Source organism: Myotis lucifugus, unplaced genomic scaffold, assembly GCF_000147115.1.
Source record: "Myotis lucifugus unplaced genomic scaffold, Myoluc2.0 scaffold_383, whole genome shotgun sequence".
Taxonomy (NCBI): Eukaryota; Metazoa; Chordata; class Mammalia; order Chiroptera; family Vespertilionidae; genus Myotis; species Myotis lucifugus.
The window spans coordinates 845,787-865,095 of record NW_005871431.1 but is presented as its reverse complement, the minus strand read 5'-3'; the positions used below and the strand labels follow the sequence as shown (position 1 = coordinate 865,095).

The 19,309-nt window shown below is 50.1% G+C and overlaps 3 protein-coding genes and 2 pseudogenes across 6 annotated transcripts in view; 4 read left to right on the top strand and 1 right to left on the bottom strand.

Moving 5' to 3' along the window:
* POLRMT (RNA polymerase mitochondrial) overlaps window positions 1-6,136 on the bottom strand; it is a 30,057-nt gene extending 23,921 nt beyond the window's left edge. For all 3 annotated transcript variants that reach the window (XR_002826041.1, XM_006101807.3, XM_014467174.2), the window contains exons 1-2: window positions 6,006-6,136; window positions 5,395-5,493 (exon numbers count right to left, since the gene is read on the bottom strand). Coding sequence is in view for 2 of the 3 variants with exons in the window: in XM_006101807.3 (XP_006101869.1) it covers window positions 5,395-5,493; window positions 6,006-6,093 (187 nt within the window). In the remaining variant the exon portion in view is untranslated. The remainder of the gene's footprint in view (window positions 1-5,394; window positions 5,494-6,005) is intronic.
* LOC102431313 (tubulin polyglutamylase complex subunit 1) overlaps window positions 1-19,309 on the top strand; it is a 205,348-nt gene that overhangs the window by 114,516 nt on the left and 71,523 nt on the right. The window lies entirely within an intron of this gene.
* On the top strand, window positions 11-1,338 carry LOC102433404 (annotated as a pseudogene).
* LOC102428219 lies at window positions 10,741-11,158 on the top strand (annotated as a pseudogene).
* Window positions 14,647-19,143, top strand: FGF22 (fibroblast growth factor 22). 2 transcript variants are annotated; one of them, XM_006101809.3, is made up of 3 exons: window positions 14,647-14,927; window positions 17,494-17,597; window positions 17,684-19,143. In XM_006101809.3, exons 1-3 carry the CDS (start codon window positions 14,714-14,716, stop codon window positions 17,876-17,878), a joined length of 513 nt encoding a protein of 170 aa, XP_006101871.1. In that variant the 5' UTR covers window positions 14,647-14,713; the 3' UTR covers window positions 17,879-19,143. The 2 variants fall into 2 exon arrangements, with proteins under 2 accessions (XP_006101871.1, XP_006101870.1); XM_006101808.3 differs by having other exon boundaries at window positions 17,491-17,597.

Genomic DNA, 19,309 nt, shown 5'->3' with positions numbered 1-19,309 from the left:
GCTTGCTGTGATGCATCGCAGGTGCCTCTTGGCCCATTGTGCTCCCACAGGTTGAGCTCCCGCCATGTCCCCTAGCTGGTCTGGGGATCTAGACAACACTTCAGTGGACCAAACAGTAGCTTGAGACCCGAGCAATGACATCAGGAAACACATGCTTTACTTCTACTACGGCCAAGTGGTGCAGGGCTTTGACTGTGGCTCCAAACAGCTGGGCATCCCCACAGCTAACTTTCCTCAAAAAATCCTATATAATAAAAGCCTAATATGCAAATCGACCAAACAGTGGAAAGACAGTGGAACAACTAGTCACTATGATGCACACTGACCACCAGGGGGCAGACGCTTAACACAGGAGCTGTCCCCAGCCTGCAGGCCCCAGGTCAGCCAAGGCAGGTGCCAGTGAGGGAACTCCCCCTAATCACCCCACCGGTCACCTCACAGATTGGCCCTGATTGCCTGCCAGGCCTAGGGACCCTACCCGTGCACGAATTTCATGCACCAGGCCTCTAGTAGTAGATAATTTTCCAGTTAATGTATCCATCGGCATTTTTTATGAATGGGCCAGTGTTGTAAGTGGAGATGTCTATAAAATGGTGGTGAAAACAGGATAAAACTCATACTACAAGACTACAAAAAGTCCATGGAAACTCATATCATGCATACTTTCAAAGAGGACTTCATGGGGAAATCTTCAATGTGGCCACTGTTGGTTACCTCAGACCAGAAAAAAACTTTGATTCTCTAGAGCAGTGGTTCTCAACTGTGGCTGCACATTAGAATCACCTGGGAATCTTTTTAAAATCCTGATTTCTGGGCCTCATCCTCCGGAAATTCTGTTTCTTTGTTACTAATGTTGTGGCCCCACCCCATAACAAAGAAACAGAATTTCCGGAGGATGAGGCCCAGAAATCAGGATTTTAAAAAGATTCCCATGCCCTAACCAGTTTGGCTCAGTGGACAGAGGGTCAGCCTGCAGACTCAAGGGTCCCAGGTTCAATTCCAGTCAAGGGCATGTATCTTGGTTGCGGGCACATCCCCAGTAGGGGGAGTGCAGGAGGCAGCTGATCGATGTTTCTCTCTCATCGATGTTTCTAACTCTCTATCCCTCTCCCTTCCTCTCTGTAAAAAATCAATAAAATATATTTTTTAAAAAAAAGATTCCCAGGTGATTCTAATGTGCAGCCAAGGTTGAGAACCACTGCTCTAGAGTCACTTATTTCAACAATTCAAGATGATATTGAGGAAGTTAAGAAACAACTAGACTGACTAGAACATTTGAAATTCAAAGAAGACAATTTCTTATAGGTTCCTAAAAGTAAAATAATGAATGGCCACTGATGAAAAATCATATTTATTCATTCACTATTTTCTACTATTTTACTACTCATAACTATTTCTTTTGTTGTTCTTTTTAATCCTCACCCAAGAATATGTTTTTATTGATTTTTAAAGAGAGAGAGCAAGGGGGAGGGGGGGGAGAAAGAAACAGTGATGTGAGAAACATAGATTGGTGCCTCCCATATGTGCCCGACTGGGGATTGAACCCACAACCTTTTGGTGTATGGGACGATGCTTCAACCAACTGAGCCACTGGTTAGGGCTCATCTTGATTATATTTTAAAAATCATAAATTTCTGCCTTTCCTCTCTATCTCTAAAATCAGTAAGTAAATAAATAAATTTTAAAAAGTAAACGTATTAAATAGAGGTTGGCTCAGTGGACAGAGTGTCCGCCTGTGAACTGAAAGGTCCCAGGTTCGATTCCTGGGCATATGCCCCGGTTGCAGGCTCGATCCCCAGGAGGCCTGTAGGAGGCAGCCGATCAATGATTCTCTTTCATCACTGATGTTTCTATCTCTTTCTCCCTCTCTGAAATCAATAAAAATATATTTTTAAAAAAGTAAATGTATTAAGTCGAGGTTGGATAATTTATTATAAACCTAAGGGGGGAAATTCATACATTGTATTTTCGGTATTTTGTTCATTAATATATTACAAACATAAAGACTAGTGAACTTTTATTTTAATTGGTCATTTCCTTTATAAGGTCAAATCATTATACTGTGTTCATTTTTGTTACTGCTGGCTTAGTTCTAATTGGGCTAGACTCCTCTGCCTATCATTTTTTTGTCTGTCTTTTAAAAACATTACAATGAGTGTTTTTTGGGGGGGGAGTGAGGGGAAAGAATTTTATATATGACCAAGCTAACTAAGATTGGAATGGATAACTAAGTCAGTTGCATTATTTACATGTGTATAAGTATATGTGTAAACTCTCATCAGATCTTTAATCATGGTCAGTTAAAAATCCTTTGTCGCCCAACTGGCGTGGCTCAGTGGTTGAGTTGAACCAGGAGGTTGTGGTTCAATGCTCGGTCAGGCACCTACCCAGGTGGCAAGAAGCAGCCAATCAATGATTCTCTCTCATCATTGATGTTTCAATCTCTCTCCCCCTCTCCCTTCCTCTCTGAAATAAAAATATATATATTTTGTCATTTACAGACAGTTATTGTTTTACTCTGACCGGTAAAATGTTCTAAAAATGTTCCTTCTTCAGAGAAATTTATGGAGAAGACTGACACTCTAAGATACAGATTTCTAATTAACTTTCAGATCACAACACTGAATACAGTTAAGATTTACAGAACTCTAAGAAAAACTGGATTCACAAAACTGCTAACAAAAAGATCAAGATCAATAAGAATAACATGGTAATAAATGAACTGATAAGGACTGGGGTTTTTTATCCTTGTTTTCCAGATATAAGAATTTTTTTTCCTCCTAAGGTAGCTATGACCAGCCCTCCCCCCACTGCAATTTAGTAAATTATAATTTTGTAAGCAGAATTAAAACATTTACGTTTCCTTCCTACTTGATTCCTCCATAATTTCATATATATATATTTATAAATGATTTCAGAGAGGAAGGGAGAGGCAGAGAGATAGAAACATCAATGATGAGAGAGAATCACCGATTGCCTGTCTTCTGCACGCCCCCTACTGAGGGTGGAGCCTGCAACCCTGGCATGTGCCCTTGACCGGAATCAAATCTGGTACCCTTCAGTCCACAGGCCGACGCTTTATCCACTGAGCCAAACCAGCTAGGGCCAGGTACTCTTAACATGTGACCAAATTTAAAGGTGTTGACTTTTGGGTTCATGTTTCCTAATTTAAAGAAAACTCTTGCATCTAACAGACTGCTCAACCAAGAGGATGTGAAATTTAAAATTACTAGGAAGTGAAGAAGACAACACCTGTTATGGACAACTAACCCAAGATTCCAGATCAGGCCTGTATAATCTACACACCTTCCTTTTCCTTACTTCTCACAAATAATGAGAGGCCAAGCACTCATTATATATTTTGTTTCCCCTTAATTTCCATCTGGGATGATAACTCCACAAGGGACATCATCTTTAAACCTACTTCACAGGTCAAAACATGCAACTATTTACATACGTAGTCAGGTTTAATACCTGGCATGTCAGCCCTAAAGAAGGTACCAGATTTGGAAGAATACTTTTCCTTGGGCAGGTATTACAATGAATAAATATACACTATTCGAAACGTATCCAAAACCATAGAGGAAATTGCTGGAGTTACGGCTAAAACAACAGCCAATCAGGAAAAAAAATCTTTAAGTTCCCTTGTGTGATTTATATTGCACAACAGAACTTCTGTTAACCATATCCTAGCTGAGCAAGGTGGGGTTTCCTCTGTTAGCTGTACTTGGATAAAACACCTCTGGTAAAATAAAATAAAAACTAGATAAAATTCAGGCACAAGTCAAATGATTAAATACAGTGCCCACTGACACCTCATGGTTCTCAAACATCTTCAGCTGACTTCTCTCCGGTATCACCCCGGCTCAGATCTATTCTTCATATTGGACTTAGCATTTTGTTTGTACAGAAACTTTTGCTGTTATAGATCATTGTTTTGCACAGCTCGATGTTACAAAGGTACCATTTTGATAATGGTTGTTCAAAGTTTTGAAACTATCACTAAGGCCTGAGACTTCATACGAGAAACCTCAAGAAACTACAGATGTTTATCCTTAAAGAAATATGATGATGGCGGGGGTGGGGGGGGGCGAATATGATGGCAAAGCCTTCCTCTGTTCTGGCGCTCGTTGCTCAAGCTCGTTGCTCAAATGTGTCCTGAGGCTCCTAAAAAACTACTTTCCCTCCTACATGGGACATGACATACCAGGAATGAGGAACCAGCAATGGCATGACATATCCAAAATGAGCCACCTGACAACGAAGGACCAACAATGCTTTTAATAACTGATCAGTGCTGCTTTTTGATAGTTGATTAGCAATGTTTTCAAGGAAAGATCTTGAACAAAAGGGGGGAAATGTAAAAAAAAAAAAAAAATGGAGCTGGAGCAGCCATCCCAAAGGAACTGCCTTGCATATCTCTTACCTCAAACCTTGGAATGTTAAAACAGAACAAGGCTTCTTGGCCAGTATGGCTCAGTGGTTGGGCATCAACCCATGAACTAGGGGGGTCACAGTTCAATTCTCAGTCAGGGCACATGCCTGGGTTGCAGGATCGATGCCCAGTTGGGGGCCTGCAGGAGGCAGCTGATCAATGATTCTCTCTCATCAATGATGTATCTATCCCTCTCTCCCTTTCCCTTCCTTTCTCTGAAATCAATGAAAACGTACTTAAAAAAGGAAACAGGGAAAGATAACCTTTGGATTGGGCCTAAGCAACCTTGCGTCCCAAAAAACTATTTGTAATGAAGGTAAGAAAGCAGATAATTATGACTACTGGACTGATGGCTATCGGACTAAAAATTTAAAATGTTGTGTAGAATTAGCGCCACTTCGTTATGTTACCTGCACCAATAACAATGCCTTCCTTCTATGGATGTAACTGTTCCCCTTCACTTTCTCATGAAAACCCTTTGCCTTTGTCTCCTAATTGAAATAGTTTGGGTTTCTGCCTGAATTAATGACTCCCAAATGGCTATTCTTATTGGTCTCAAATAAACACTTGTTGCCTCTCACTTTGAAAGCCTTTCTAAGTTAACAATCCCACCAGGTGCCCGCTCAGAAAGCCCAGCTGGGGCAACATGGATCAGGTCAGGGTTCTAATCCCGGCTCTGCCCGTGTGGTCCTGGGCCAGTCTCTCCAGCCACAATTTCGGGTGCCGGCCGTCTGGAAAGTGGGAGCACCTGGTGGGTATGGGAAAGGAGGACATTACAAGTGGTCACTGCTTCATCATCATGGTGGGCCCTCAAGACCACCAGAGAGGTGGGACCACATTAGTTACACCGTTTTACAGACTGACATCCCTACTTGTGGGGTCACTGTGAGAAACCAGGAAGGTGACCCCAAGCAGAGGGGACAGTGAAGGGGCTTCAGGCCTCAAGCCTTAGGGCTCACCCTCCAGCAGCTCCGCGTGGCCCCAGTCCCTCCGGCGGTCTTGTTCACAAGGGCTGGCAGACGAGCTCCTTCTGCAGCCCCATAGGCCACCCAGGGTGCCTGAGGGAGAGAGGGGTAAGTTAAAGGGGGTCTGGAGCCGGGAGGGGTGGGGGAGCACACATGGACAGATACTGCAGGATCCGGGGGCAAAGAAGCCTTAAATCTTCCGTGGAAGCTGTCAGTGATCAGAAGTCTCACATTGGAAAGAAAACAAAAGATCAAAGTTAAAGGGGACCCCACGCGCTAAGAAAATTGCGGTGAGGGATCAAGGATAAAGAGTTCCTGGAACCAAAGGTACAGCGAATTCAAATGTCAAGAGCAAACAGGGGTTCAGAGGCACCAAAAGAAACCAAGAGTCAAAGGTCAAAGTGTCCTGCCGACCCCTGTCAGAAGAGTGTGCCAAGGGCAGGTGAAAGCGGGGTCACGTTAATGGGTTCCCCCAAACCTCAGAAGGCAAAGGTCGTGGCTTTGTAGCTAGAGCCCAGGGCAGAAAAGCCAAAGGTCACGGCCGGGTGCTAAAGGTTGGGAGTGGCAGCGGCCGCGACGTCGCCCCTGGGACTCCCCTGTGTTACCTTCCTCGGCCAGGAGGCCGGGGCGGCCCGCCGGCCACAAGGCCCATCCGAGCCCAGCCGCGCCGCGGCCCCAGCGCAGCGCCGACATGCCGGACACACGCGGACCCAGCTACCCGCCCGCTCTGCGCCTGCGCTGCCCGTGCTGCTGGGAGTTGTAGTTCCGAGGCCTACGGCGGCTGCGAAGGGACTCCAGGGCCGCAAAAGCGCCCTCGGAACCACAACTCCCAGGAGCAGCGAGGCCCCGGAGGCACAAGGACGGGCGCAGATACAGCTTTCTGATTGGCTCTTCCTCTGTCAAGAGAGGGTGGGCAGAGCCGTTGTTTGGGAGACTCTGGGCCGTCAGAACCTGGATTTCTTTTTGTAAATTAACATCGCGCAATAATTAGGACAGCGTTCTACAATTTAGAGATTTCTTTTTTTTAAGTATGTTTTTATTGATTTGAGAGAGAGGAAGTGAGAGGGAGAGAGGGAGAGAAACAATGATGAGAGAAAAGTCCCTGAAGGCTGCCTCCTGCACGCCCCCTACTGGAGATCCAGCCCCCAACCTGGGCATTTGCCCTGACGGAGAATAGAGTGGCGAGCTCCTGGTTCATGGGTTGACGCTCAACCACTGAGCCACACCAGCCGGGCACAATTTAGATTTCTGTTCGCAGTCTTCATTAACCCAATAACATCTTTGGAGCAAGAACTATTATTATACCCAGCTTAGTGTGAAGGAAGCTGGGGTTCACAGAGGTAAATCAAGTTGCCCAAAGGTACAGTGTGAACATTAATTAGGGAGACTGGAATGAAAGCCCAGATCTGTCTGACCCCCAGGCAGATGTGTTTGGAACACTTCCCTGGACATTATCCTCATCCATTCGTCTGGCCTTGATTTACCCACTAGTCCCCAAACGCCCAAGGACAAGAGCATAGTGGGCAGAAAGAGTGGACTAACACTAAATTGACATGACAAATACAAGGAAATAATCCCTGGAGCCTGGAACTTCCCAGCCCTGGCCTCCAGGGCCAGAGCTTTAGACTCAGACCTGAAGGTATCCCCACTGTTGACCAACCGAAGGTCACTGCTACCAATTCAATATCAGGAGTCCCCAACTTGGGGATGACATAGGAGAGACTTTATTCAGTAAAAACAGCTCTCCTGAGGGAATGGCTCAGATAAACCAGATCAAACATTACAGCTCAGTTAACAAACAGGGGGAAATGTAGACAGGGACTCTGCTGAAACAGAGGTGAGGTGAGGCTGGCTTATATAGAGACAAATGTCCACCCTCCCCCCCCATCTCCCTGATTGGTCCAATCCTATGCAAATGAGGATTCCAAATTTGCTCAGTTTGATTGGTCTATATAGCACTGTCCTGATTGGTAGGCTGCATAGTTGGTCAATAAATATGCAAATACTAGGGGCCCAGTGCACGAATTAGTGCACCTTGAAAGGAACTGTGGGCCTTGAGGCTGCAGTGGGCACAGGGCTGGGTCTTGGCACCTCCTCCACACCCAGCCCCTCCTGCAGTGGCCCCCAGGTCCCTCTCTGCCACTGCTCCCACACACTGACAGCACCACCCGGCTTGCACCTGCTGACAGCGCAGAGCGATTGGGGCCAGCACCAGCAGCAGGTGCGAGCAGGGCTGGTGCCGTCAGCAGGTGCAAGTGGTGGCTGCTGTGCCAATCGCCCCTCAGGAGCAGGGGGAGGTGGAGAAGCCATCAGGGGCAATCAGGGCTGGCAGCCACCGCTCGCACCCACTGATGGTGCCGAGCAATCGGGCCAGCGCTGGGCGCCAGCAGCGGGTGCAAGCAGCAGCTCCAGTGCCAGCAGCGGATGCACTGGCAGTAGGTGCGGGCACTGGGTGGGACCGCGGCATGCAGGAGCAAAGAATTTTCATTAACCACCAGAGGCTCACCCCGATGACAGCAACCAGCACCCTGCCTTGGTCTGGTGACTCCACCAACGCCTGCCATGTTCCGCACACACTCCCTGGTGGTCAGCACACATCATAGCGACTGGTTGTTCGTTTGTTGGGTTGTTCTGCATTCAGTCCATTTGTATATTAGAGTTATATGTATATAGATTGGATGGGGCAGGTCTTCAGCCCATTGGTCAAATTTCAATTCTAGGAGCTCTCTTATAAGGGTCAGCTCAGGCAGTGGCAGGAGAATAATACAGGAGGCTGGCAGCCTAGTCTGTGGCTTTTCCCTGATATGCAGCTTGGGTGAAAGACCTCTGTAGACAATGGCTGCTAGACTCTGGTTATGAATTTGAGCCCAATTAGCCACAAAGAGTCCTTCTTGGAGCGTCTATTCCTTTGGGGAATTAACACCACCTATCGTGGGCCGGGGTCCAGCCCCGGTGGTCCAGGGGTTCCCAAAGGTGTGGACGGAGTCGGCGAAGAATGAAGGACATGGAGACAGCGTTCAGATGATCAGCATAGCCAGGTTCTCCCTTTATTCTCCTGTTACATCTGTATTTATACCATTTGATCCTATAAGCATGCCTCTATAGTCACATCATGGTATGTTTTGGGTCCTCCCTTGACCTTCTACAGTTCCTTGTTCATGTCCATAGTTTCTTATCTGACCTTTGCCAAAAACCCCATCTCCATCTAGTTCTGTTGATTTTAATCCTATCCATTCTATTCCAAAGGTTAGGGCTAGTTTGTTATCTCCATTCCAAGGTCACTACTCTACTGTTCTGTTAAACTACAAGGAAGTAACTGAAGGAGATTATCCTAAGTAAAGATTATGTAGCTTAAGCGTGATTGTTCGTAGTTAAGGTGATTAACTACCTGCCTGACACTTAGTTAAGGGGTTTTACAGATTTATTCCCGTCCTTAGTCCTGTTAATCCCTAACTCCAGGGGGAAAATCCCCACCTGGGGAAACAACCTTTCTCGGGGAGGTGGCCCTGGTTAGAACACATAGCGCTAAGAAGGGGAGCAAACATATTAAGAACAGTATGCCAGGTCCCTTGAAACATATGCTGTGCAGATGTTTCTTCCCTGCAGCGACTGTGTCAAGCAGCAAGGATGGACCGGCTTCCGGCAATCGTTCAGTAGGGAAAACTGAGGCCAGGGGAAGGGAGCACCTGGTCTGTCATCAGCTGGCAATGTAGAGGATGAGAATATCTGGGGTAATGACGTTCCAGGCAGAGGTCATTGCAAGTGTAAAGGCCCTGGAACAAGCATGGATAGTTAGGGGCACTCAATCAGAGTGGGGGTGGAGAAAGGAAGCAGAAAGGACACTGGAGTGATGCTCAGGAGGCTGACCACTGTGGGCCCAGGGGCCTCAGCTCAAGCTGCCACCAGTCCCCTTATGCTCCTACTTCCATTTCCCCACTAGCTCAGAGTGGAGGTTGAACCTGTGCTCTGGAAGGGCCAGACTCCTGGGCCTGGAGGCCTCTTGACAGCACATTCCAGATGCAACTGCTCACATGGGCAAGTGCGCTGTGAGGCATAGCGATGTCACTGCTGGAAATGTCTTCACAGATGGCAGCACCCTCCCAAACCCAGCCCAGTGCACTCCAAGATGCCCTGAGGGGCACTGACTTCAGACAGGACTCAAACTGGGGTTGCCTTTCTGGCTCAGGGGGTGGTGGTGGCTGAATCAGCTGGGTCTGGTGCCCTAAGACCTAAAAACACCCCCTTGTACCCCAAAAGTCTGGCAGAGCCAGGAACCTGGGCTGGAAGCCAAGACTTCTGAATTCTTTCATCTTTCCTCATGCCTCCGTTTTTCTTCTATTCTGTGGGACATCAGATGCCCTAAACCAGTATTTCCCCAAGACCTGGATTCCTGGGTCTTAGCGTCAAGAAAGCTATTCTTCTTTCAGTCCCACTAAAACATGGGAAGTCTCACTTGGTGCCCACCTAGTATATTTAACTCCTATCTCAGCTTCCTGGCTGTGATCCTTTTGATATGAAAATGCATCACCTGTTCTTCTTCTTGTATTTCTATTTAAAGTCAATGTGTCGCTCTAGCCGGTTTGGCTCAGTGGATAAAGTGTCGGCCTGTGGACTGAAAGGTCCCGGGTTTGATTCCGGTCAGGGGCACATGCCCAGGTTGGTGATTCTCTCTCATCATTGATGTTTCTCTCTCTCTCTTCCTCTCCCTTCCTTTCTGAAATCAATAAAAATATTTTTTTAAAAATAATAAAGTCAATGTGTCAATATATGGCACTAGCTTTTCACTCCTGATGGTGATAACAAGTTAGTTTCCTTGTAAACTTAAGCAAGCAAAATATTAATAGGACACAAGGTAGATGAAAACAATTGTAACTAAATGGGGAATATGGTATCAAGAGGTTGGAGTTTGGCCATAGGCAGCAAAATCTCAGACATTTCTCGTAGCACTATGTTTATAGATACATCTCCTAGAGCAAAGGAAACTAAGGAGAAAATAAACAAATGGGACTACATCAAAACAAAAAGCTTCTGCACAGCAAAGGAAACCATCAACAAAACAAAAAGGGAGCCCACTGTATGGGAGAACATATCTGGCAATGATACATCTGATAAAGGGTTAATATCCAAACTATATAAGGAACTCATACAACTTAAAAGGAAGATAAACAATCCAATTAAATGGGCAAAGGACCTAAATAGACACCTCTCCAAAGAGGACATACAGGCCCCTTTCCCAGCCACTGGTAAGGTGCTTGGTTCTTCTGAGGAAGCTAAGGCTGCATTGGGGTGAGGCCCTCACTTCATCCAGCGACTAGCACCACTCCTGGCAGCGCTCACCCAGCACTCACCCTGACCATGGCCTCAGTCTCAGAGCTCACCTGCATCTACTCAGCCTTTATCCTGCTCAACGGACGATAAAGTGGATGAAGTGACGGTGACGGAGGATAAGATCAACGCCCTCATTAAAGCAGCTGGTGTAAATGGTGAACCTTTCTGGCCAGGCTTGTTTGCAAAGGCTCTGGCCAATGTCAACATTGGGAGTCTCATCTGCAATGTAGGGGCTGGTGGACCTGCCCCTGCAGCTAGTGCTGCACCAGGAGGAGGTCCTGCCTCCTCCACCGCTGCTGCCCCAGCTGAGGAGAAGAAAGTGTAAGCAAAGAAAGAAGAATCTGAGGAGTCTGATGATGACATGGGCTTTGGTCTTTTTGACTAAACTAGCTCTTTTGTAACACATTCAATAAAAGCTGACCTCTGTTGCTGTGGGCTTTAAAAAAAAAAAAAAGAGGACATACAGATGACCAAGAGACATATGAAAAAATGCTCAAAGTCACTGATCATCAGAGAGATGCAAATTAAAATGACAATGAGATATCACCTCACACCTGTCAGAATGGCTACCATCAACAAATCAGCAAATGACAAGCACTGGAGAGGATGTCGAGAAAAGGGAACTCTAGTACACTGCTGGTGGGAATGCAGACGGGTGCAACCATTATGGAAAACAGTATGGAGTTTCTCAAAAAATTAAATATGGAACTGCCATTTGACCCAGTGATCCCACTGCTAGGAATATATCCTAAAAGACCCTAAACACCAATCAGAAAGAATGTATGCACCCCTATGTTCATAGCAGCACAATTTACAATAGCTAATATCTAGAAACAGCCCAAGTGCCCATCAGTAAATGAGTGGATAAAAAAGCTGTAGTGCAGCCCTAGCCAGTTTGGTTCAGTGCATAGAGTGTCGGCCTGCGGACTGAAGGGTCCCGGTCGACAAGGGCACGTGCCCTGGTTTCCGGGTTGGATCCCCAGTGTGGGGTGTGCAGGAGGCAGCCGATCAATGATTCTCTCTCATCATTGATGTTTCTGTCTCTCCCTCTCCCTTCCTCTCTGAAATCAATTAAAAAATATTTTTAAAAATTAAAAAGAAGAATGTGAACATATCTTTGGGAGCTATTATTCAGCCAATCCCAGAGACTAGAGAAATGAATGTACTTCATGGTTTGGGAACAAAAAGAAAGCTATTCAAGGACACTATGGGCACAGTAGGGGGCATCTGAGCATGGTTGGTGAATTAGATTGCAGCGTGGTTATGACAAAGGACTGAGCCTTTAGACATTACATGTGTGCATTTTTTTTGAGGCGTAATGTAAACAGTGCATACATCAAGAATACAGTTCAGTTACCTTTCACAAATGGAATACACAGGTGTTCCAAAGAACATCCAGCTGCCCAAATCCCCTCATGCCCCACCCTGTCACTGCCCCTGCGGGTGACACACCCCTATCCTTATGCCTCACACCGTATATGGACTTTCCTGTTTTAGACTGTCACAGAAATGGACCTCTTTTGTGCCCGGCTGCTTCTACTTAATATGATGCCTGAGAGTCCTCCATGTTGTGTGTTTCAGGAGGTTATTCCTTTCATGGCGGCACTGTACTCTCTTGTGTGCATTTGCTACAGTGCATTAACCCATTCTGCTCCTGATGGAGAGCAAAAAAGAAGATATAGAATCGGGGACTCCAGGAACAGAGCATGTATTGTGCTTTACCCACTAAGATGGCTATAATCAAAATGACAGACAATCGCAAGTGCTGGTGAGAATATGGAGTAACTGAAACCCTCATGCACTGATGTCCACAGCAGCAATGATATATAGCAGCCAAAAGGTCGACACAAGCAAGTGCCCATCAATGGGTAAATAGCTAAACACAATGTGGCCCATCCACACACTGAAATATTATTACTCCGCTGTGGAAAGGAATGAAGCACTGACCCATGCTACAACGTGGATGGGCCTTAGAAACGCAAGACTCCGTGAGAGAAGCCAGACACAAGAGGCCATGCAGAGTGATTCCATTCATGTGACATATCCAGAATAGGCAAGTCCATAGGCAGAAAGTGGGTTAGTGGGTGCCGGGGGCTGGGGAGAGCGGTGGGGAGTAGGTGCTAAAGGGGAAGCAGGTTCATTGTGGGGTGACAGAATGTTCTGGAACTAGATGGAGGTGGTTGGAAACTCTGCCTGTACTGCAAACACTGTGTGGTATGTGAATTATATTTAAATGAAACTGTCATTAAACTCCGACCACACTTGGGGCAGGGCCAGCTTCCCAGGGGTGGTCCCACCCGTCACACAAGGCCCCCCCAATTATCCTCCTGGGGAGGGGGTTGGAAACACGTGAGGAAGCGAAGACCAAGTTTCTGGCTGGCAAGTGGGGCATGTTATTCCGAGCCTGGGTGCTGTACCTCTGCCCAACAAGGTGCAGAGTATCTCATTCCATCCTTCTAGCCTTTCCTTGTCTGGCACATTTTACAGAGAAGGAACGGAGGCTTGGGGACGTGCTGAACGCATGCAGGAGGCTCAGGTGCTGGCCTCAGGGCCCCCAGTGTGGCGAGACAGGCTGAATGGACCAGGCCATAGGGACATCCTCCCCCATCTGGAGTCCTGGGGCCTGGGCAGCCCCTGTGTGGCCCTCCTGGGGCCAGGAAGAGGGATCATGGAATCCCCCAGAGCCTCCAGGAAGAAGACTCAGCTTCCAGCTGGATCAGTTACTCCTCCAGTGTTCCAGTAGGGTGGGCTGGTCACCTTTTCTTCACCCCAGTGCTATTTAAAGGTGCCACCTGGGGCTATGGCTATAGGACTGGGCTGGTGGGAGCAGAAGGTCAAGGATTGGAACCCTGGGATGCGTCCCCTGAGGGGCTGTGGGGGAGGTGCTGCCCCTCCCGGGCCTCAGTTTCCCCAGCTAGCAATGGCGCCTCTTGGCTTGAGTCTGTGAGGTTCATTGTATTCACCACGCAGGACCAAAGGCCCAGGATGGCTCCCAGTGGGGCTTGGACGTCTCGTAAATGATGAGCAGATGTGGGTATAAATGGGGCCTCCCCACTCCTAATGCTTAGGACATGCAGCTCCAGATGCTGGGGGTGCGGTGCTGGCCTCGGTCACCATCCACTGGCCACAGACATGTCCATGAGTCCCCACCCCCCACCCACAACACCCCATCCACCCACCTGCTCAAATGCCTGTGTGCACCCCACCCCCATGCCCACCCCTCAGCAAAGCCTCCTGCCCAGAGGCCTGGCTCTCAGGAAGCTCCAGTTTGGAGGGCAGACAAGTTCCATCTGAACATGCTCAGTCCGGGGGCCTGGCTCGCACAGACAACACTCAGGCCAGAACTTCCCACCCAACCTCTGACCCCTAATCAACCCCACTTCCTGTCTCTCTGTCCGACTTACCCTCTGTTCATCCCGTATCTGTCTCTCTGTCTCTTTTAACCATCTTCCCCTGTGTCTCATACTCTCCATCTCTCCAGCTTAGTCTGTTTCCCTTTGTATCTCTGCGTCTTAGTCTCTTTGCCTCTCAGTCTTCGTATTTCGCTCTTTCCATGTCTCCCGGGTCTTTCTCTGCCTCATTCTCACTCCTCGTCTCTGTCCTTCAGTCTCTTATCTCTGTGTTTGTCTCTCTGTTTCTATCTCTGTCTCTATCTCTCTGTCTCTGTGCCCTGCCTGTCTCACACTTGACACCCCGCAGCCCTTGCAGGCCAACCCGGTGATTCACAGACACGCACCACCCTCCCCACAGCGCAAGACAAACACGCGCCGAGGCCCCAGCAGGTTTTCCTAAATGGACCGCCCCCGCCCCTCGCCCACTGCGTCCTGGCGCCGCTCCAGGTGCCCCGCCTGGTGCCCCGCCCGGAGGCTCCCCATTGGCCCAACCGGGGCGGCCCCTTTCGGACTCTCCGCCCCTGACTCGGCAATGGCAGAGCCGCGGACTTGCTCCGGGAGGCAAAAGCGGGCGGCGAGCGGGCGGCGAGGCCATGCGCTGCCGCCTGTGGCTGGGCCTGGCATGGCTGCTGCTGGCACGGGCTCCCGGCGCTGCGAGGACCCCAGGAGGCCCCCGGAGACCACGCAGCTACCCGCACCTGGAGGGCGACGTGCGCTGGCGGCGCCTTTTCTCCTCCACCCATTTCTTTCTGCGCGTCGACCCCAGCGGCCTCGTGCAAGGCACCCGCTGGTGCCACAGCCCTGACAGTGAGTCGCGTGGGGCTGCCGGGTGACGGGGGGCGGGGAGGGGAGGGAGGTTCTGGACCAATGGGCGGGCAGTAACAACTGCAGCGGTAATCTTAACGATGAGACGGTCCTGGGGGCTCCTGTGGTTGCATGGCACTGGCCAAGTCATTTACCCTTTTGGCTTCATTTTCCTCCGCAGTCAAATCGGCCAAACCTAAATGGTCACAGAGGAAGCTCCCAGCCCCAGGCCTGGCTCACTGGCAGAGAAAGGGTGTTTACAGATAGTTGAGTTTGGGGTCACTGGGCCCATTTGTAGAGGGGAAACTGACTCTAGAAAGTTACATCACGAAGTGGGGCAGAGCCGGGCTCTGAACTTGACTCCCACGATGCAAAACAAAACTCAGGATCTGCCTGGGTGAGGGACCCCTCTGTTTCTTTCTAGGAAACTGAGCCAGAGAGGGGAGATGGCCTGCCCAGGGTCACGCTGCTGGGGGGTTGTGTTGCTGGGCTCCTTGATGCTCAAGAACCTCATCGAGTTGGAGTCACTGTCCCTGTTGCCCCACCCAGTAAACAATAGGCACTCAATAAGTATCTGTGGAATGTATGAGGCAAGAGGAGATGCAGGGGCAAAGAGAAGGGGGTTGGGGACAGTTGGGAGGCCAGGGCGGTTGGTGATGCCATGGGCCTGCCTCAGTCTCCCCACAACTCTGAGCCCTGGGCGGGGGTGGGTGGGGGGCTGGGGGAATGAAGCTAATCGCTGGCCACTGCCTGAATCACCACCATTAGGGCAGATAATCACCCCTGCCCTTCCCAGCTGCTTTCATCTGGGGCTCCCAAGGCCCTCATTAGATTCACTAGACCAGGGCAATGACAGGGGACTGGCTGGGCCGGTTGACTGGTGGTGGACACAGCCAGGCAGGGTGGCCTCAGGCTGGGGTTGAGGCCTGGCTCTGCTGGGTGACCTGAGACAGTTGCTGCTTCTATCTGAGCCTCAGTTTCCCCATCTGGGCAGTGATGGAGTGACAGATGGGTTGGTTGATGGCTCTGTGTGGGTTGGTCTTGGAGGTCTTCTGTCCTTCATTAATTCAGTGGTTATTGGGCAACTCTTGTATGCTGTACTGGGCACAAGGGACACAGGGTGACCAGGACAGCTCACCTCCATGGGGTTCCAGAACAGAGGGTAAAGCGGTTAAACATGTAATATAATTTCAGAGGGGACCACATGTGGTGCAAAGAAAATGAAAACAGGGCAATGTACAAGAGGTGACTCGGGGAGCTCTTGGGGGAGGTCTTGGGGGCCTCTCCAAGGAGGTGGGCTTGGGTTGAGCCTATTACCAAGAAAAGGAGCTGACCATGCACAAGAGGAGCCAGGGGCCTGGCTGAGGGAACAGCAGGTGCAAGGCCCCATGGGGGATGGGGTGAGCTCCTTGTTATCTCAGGTATCCAAGTACAAACTGAAAACTAGAGGGCAAAACCTTGACTCCAGATTAGACCTCCGTGCACAGATTTGACCCCATGAAGGTGAAGCCGTCTCTGGTCACCAGTATGTCCCTAATGCCCAGCACAGCATATAAAAGGTGCCCAGATTAGACCCCAGTGCATGGCTGAGGGGGGGTGTGGCTCATCCTGAAGTCCTGCTTCGCTGGACAGGAAACATTGGCTCAGAGCCGGGCAGAGCTCGCTCAGGGTCACCCACCGACGGATGGGGCCTGAAGCTGCCTCTGCTCTTTCCCAGGCCTGTTTCCCCCCTTGGGAGGTGGGCACAGGCAGCACCCTCATAAGAGGAAAGCAGGAGGGTCAGAGTCAGAGATGGAAGAGGCTGTGCTGCTGGCTGTGAAGTTAGAGGAAGGGGTCATGAGCCAGGGATGTGGCGCCTCTAGAAGCTAGAAAAGGTCAGAAATGGTTCTCCCGAGAGCCTAAGGAAGGACCAGTCCTGCCCACACCTGGCCTTAGCCCCCAAGACTATGTAAGACGCCCGACCCCAGAACTGCTGTGTGGGCTTAGTGGGGTATAGTGCTTGGCATAGAGTTGGCACTGAAACAGTGTAAGCGGGTACCAAGTTGAATGCACTGTGCTATAAACACCCCTGTCCCACCCTCAGGCCTTTGCTGGGCAGTGCCTCCCTTCTGGGGTTTCATCTCCCTATAACCGAGTGGCTGCAGCTGGCTGAGTTGTCAGGGCCGGACATGGCAAAGGCCATGAGAACTGTAGGGGAAGCTGCATGGCCCATGGTCACTGTTACACTCAATACTTGTTTTACTGAAATCAACAGCTCACTCAGGCAAGCACCTAACTCCTCTGGCTTGGTTTCCTCATCCCTGACCTAACCAGGACTCTCCCCTGCTCCACAGCTTGCTCTGGTTCCCCAGTACCCTTTGGAGAAAGCCCGACTATTCCCCACTTACATCCTCCAATGTGTCAGGGGCACATCCCGGGGACAGGCCCTGTGGGCCCCGGTGTATTCCCATACCCAGCACAGGGCCAGGCACACAGGTGGTGCTTGGTGAATGTCACTTGAATGACTGAATGAGGGAGCACATGGGAAGCAGACGGTGGCTGAGGGCCCTGACCAAGCCCTTCCCAGCAGGCATCATTGAGATCCGCTCCATCCGCGTGGGCGTCGTGGCCCTCAAGGCTGTGCACACCGGCTTCTTCGTGGCCATGAGCCGCCGGGGCCACCTCTATGGGTCGGTGAGTGCATGGTGGGGGTGGCTGGTGGTGGGCAGGCACTGGCAGGAAACGGGGTCCAGTGGCCTCATGTTCCCGACCCCCCGCAGCGGATCTACACTGCTCACTGTAGGTTCCAGGAGCGCATTGAGGAGAACGGCTACAACACCTATGCCTCACTTCGCTGGCGTCACCGAGGCCGGCCCATGTTCCTGGCGCTGGACAGGCGGGGGGTCCCTCGACGCGGTGGCCGGACACGGCGGCACCACCTTTCCACTCATTTCCTGCCCGTCATGGTCTCCTGAGGCCCCGAGGGGCCATGAGGCACAGCTAGACAAGATCCAAAAGACATCTGGGCAGGTGGCCAGGGACCAGAGGCCGGAGGAGGCCCAGGCTGTGGCCAAACCATGTCTGGTCACTCATTCCTTTCACAAGCATTGAATGCCTGCTGTCTGCAGGGCTCTGGGGACCCTGCAGGAACCCCATACCCACCCTTGTCTGAATCTGAGGCGGGGGAACACTGAGCTGAGTAGGGGCTGTAGGTGTTGAGTCATGAGCTGGGGAGCGAGGAGTCCCCATAAGGCGCCTCCTGGACTAGAGACTGAAGGTCACCAGGTCTTGGAAGAGTATTCTGGGTCGGGATACAGCCTATCAGACTCAGCAGTGGGAACCCATTGGAATGTTGAGGTAGAGAGAAGGGAAGCTAGGGACCAGGGAGTCTGGAGGCCAGGGGGGAGAGGACAACATGGACATGCCATGGGTGATAGGTCCCGACCTGTGGACACGTTGCCTCACATTGTAAAGGGACTTTGCAGGTAGGATTAAGTCAAGGCCCAGAGATGGGGATGATCCTGGATTATGGGAGGGAGCGGGGGAGCATTATCATTACAAGGGTCCTCCTAAGAGGGAGGTCTGAGCATCTGAGTCAGAGATGGAAGAGGCTGTGCTGCTGGCTGTGAAGATGGAGGGAGGGGCCATGAGCCAGGGATGTGGCACTTCTAGAAGCTAGAAAAGGCCAGAAATGGTTCTTCCTGGAGCGTAAGGAAGGACCAGTCTTGCCCACACCTGTGGTTAGCCCCTGAGACTTAGGCAAGTCTCCTGATCCCAGAAGTGTTAGAGAATAAATGCGTGTGGTCACAGCAGATGTAGAAACGCACATACAGGGTCTGAAATTGAGTAATGTCTTCAAAGCTTCTCAGTTCTTCAGGGGGAGAGGTGCCATGTGCAGACCGAGGGGCTTCATGTCAGTGTCCTCCATAGGCTGGGGATGGAGGGGAGTACATGGGAAGTGCTGTGCCTGGGCGAGTGCCCACCTCTCCCCCAGAACCCCAGAAACCCCCCACCACAGGGCTGAGTTCTGGAGCCTTGGGCCAGGCAATTCCATTCTGGGCCTCAGTTTCTCTCCTATAAAGTGAGAAGAATGATTGCCCAACTGGTGTGGCTCAGTGGTTGAGCGTCCACCTATGAACCAGGAAGTTAGTTTGATTCCAGGTCAGGGCACATGACAGGGTTGCAGGCTCGATCCCCAGTAGGGGGCATGCAGGAGGCAGCCGAATGAGGATTCTCATTATTGATGTTTCTATCTCTCCCTCTCCCTTCCTCTCTGAAACTAATAAAAATTTATTTCAAAAAATATAAAGTGAGAATGATGATGCCATTTACCCCATGGGGGTGGGGGGGGGGGCTAACGTGGGAGCTCCTCCTAAACTAAGGTGGGACATTCTGCTTGGGGCAGG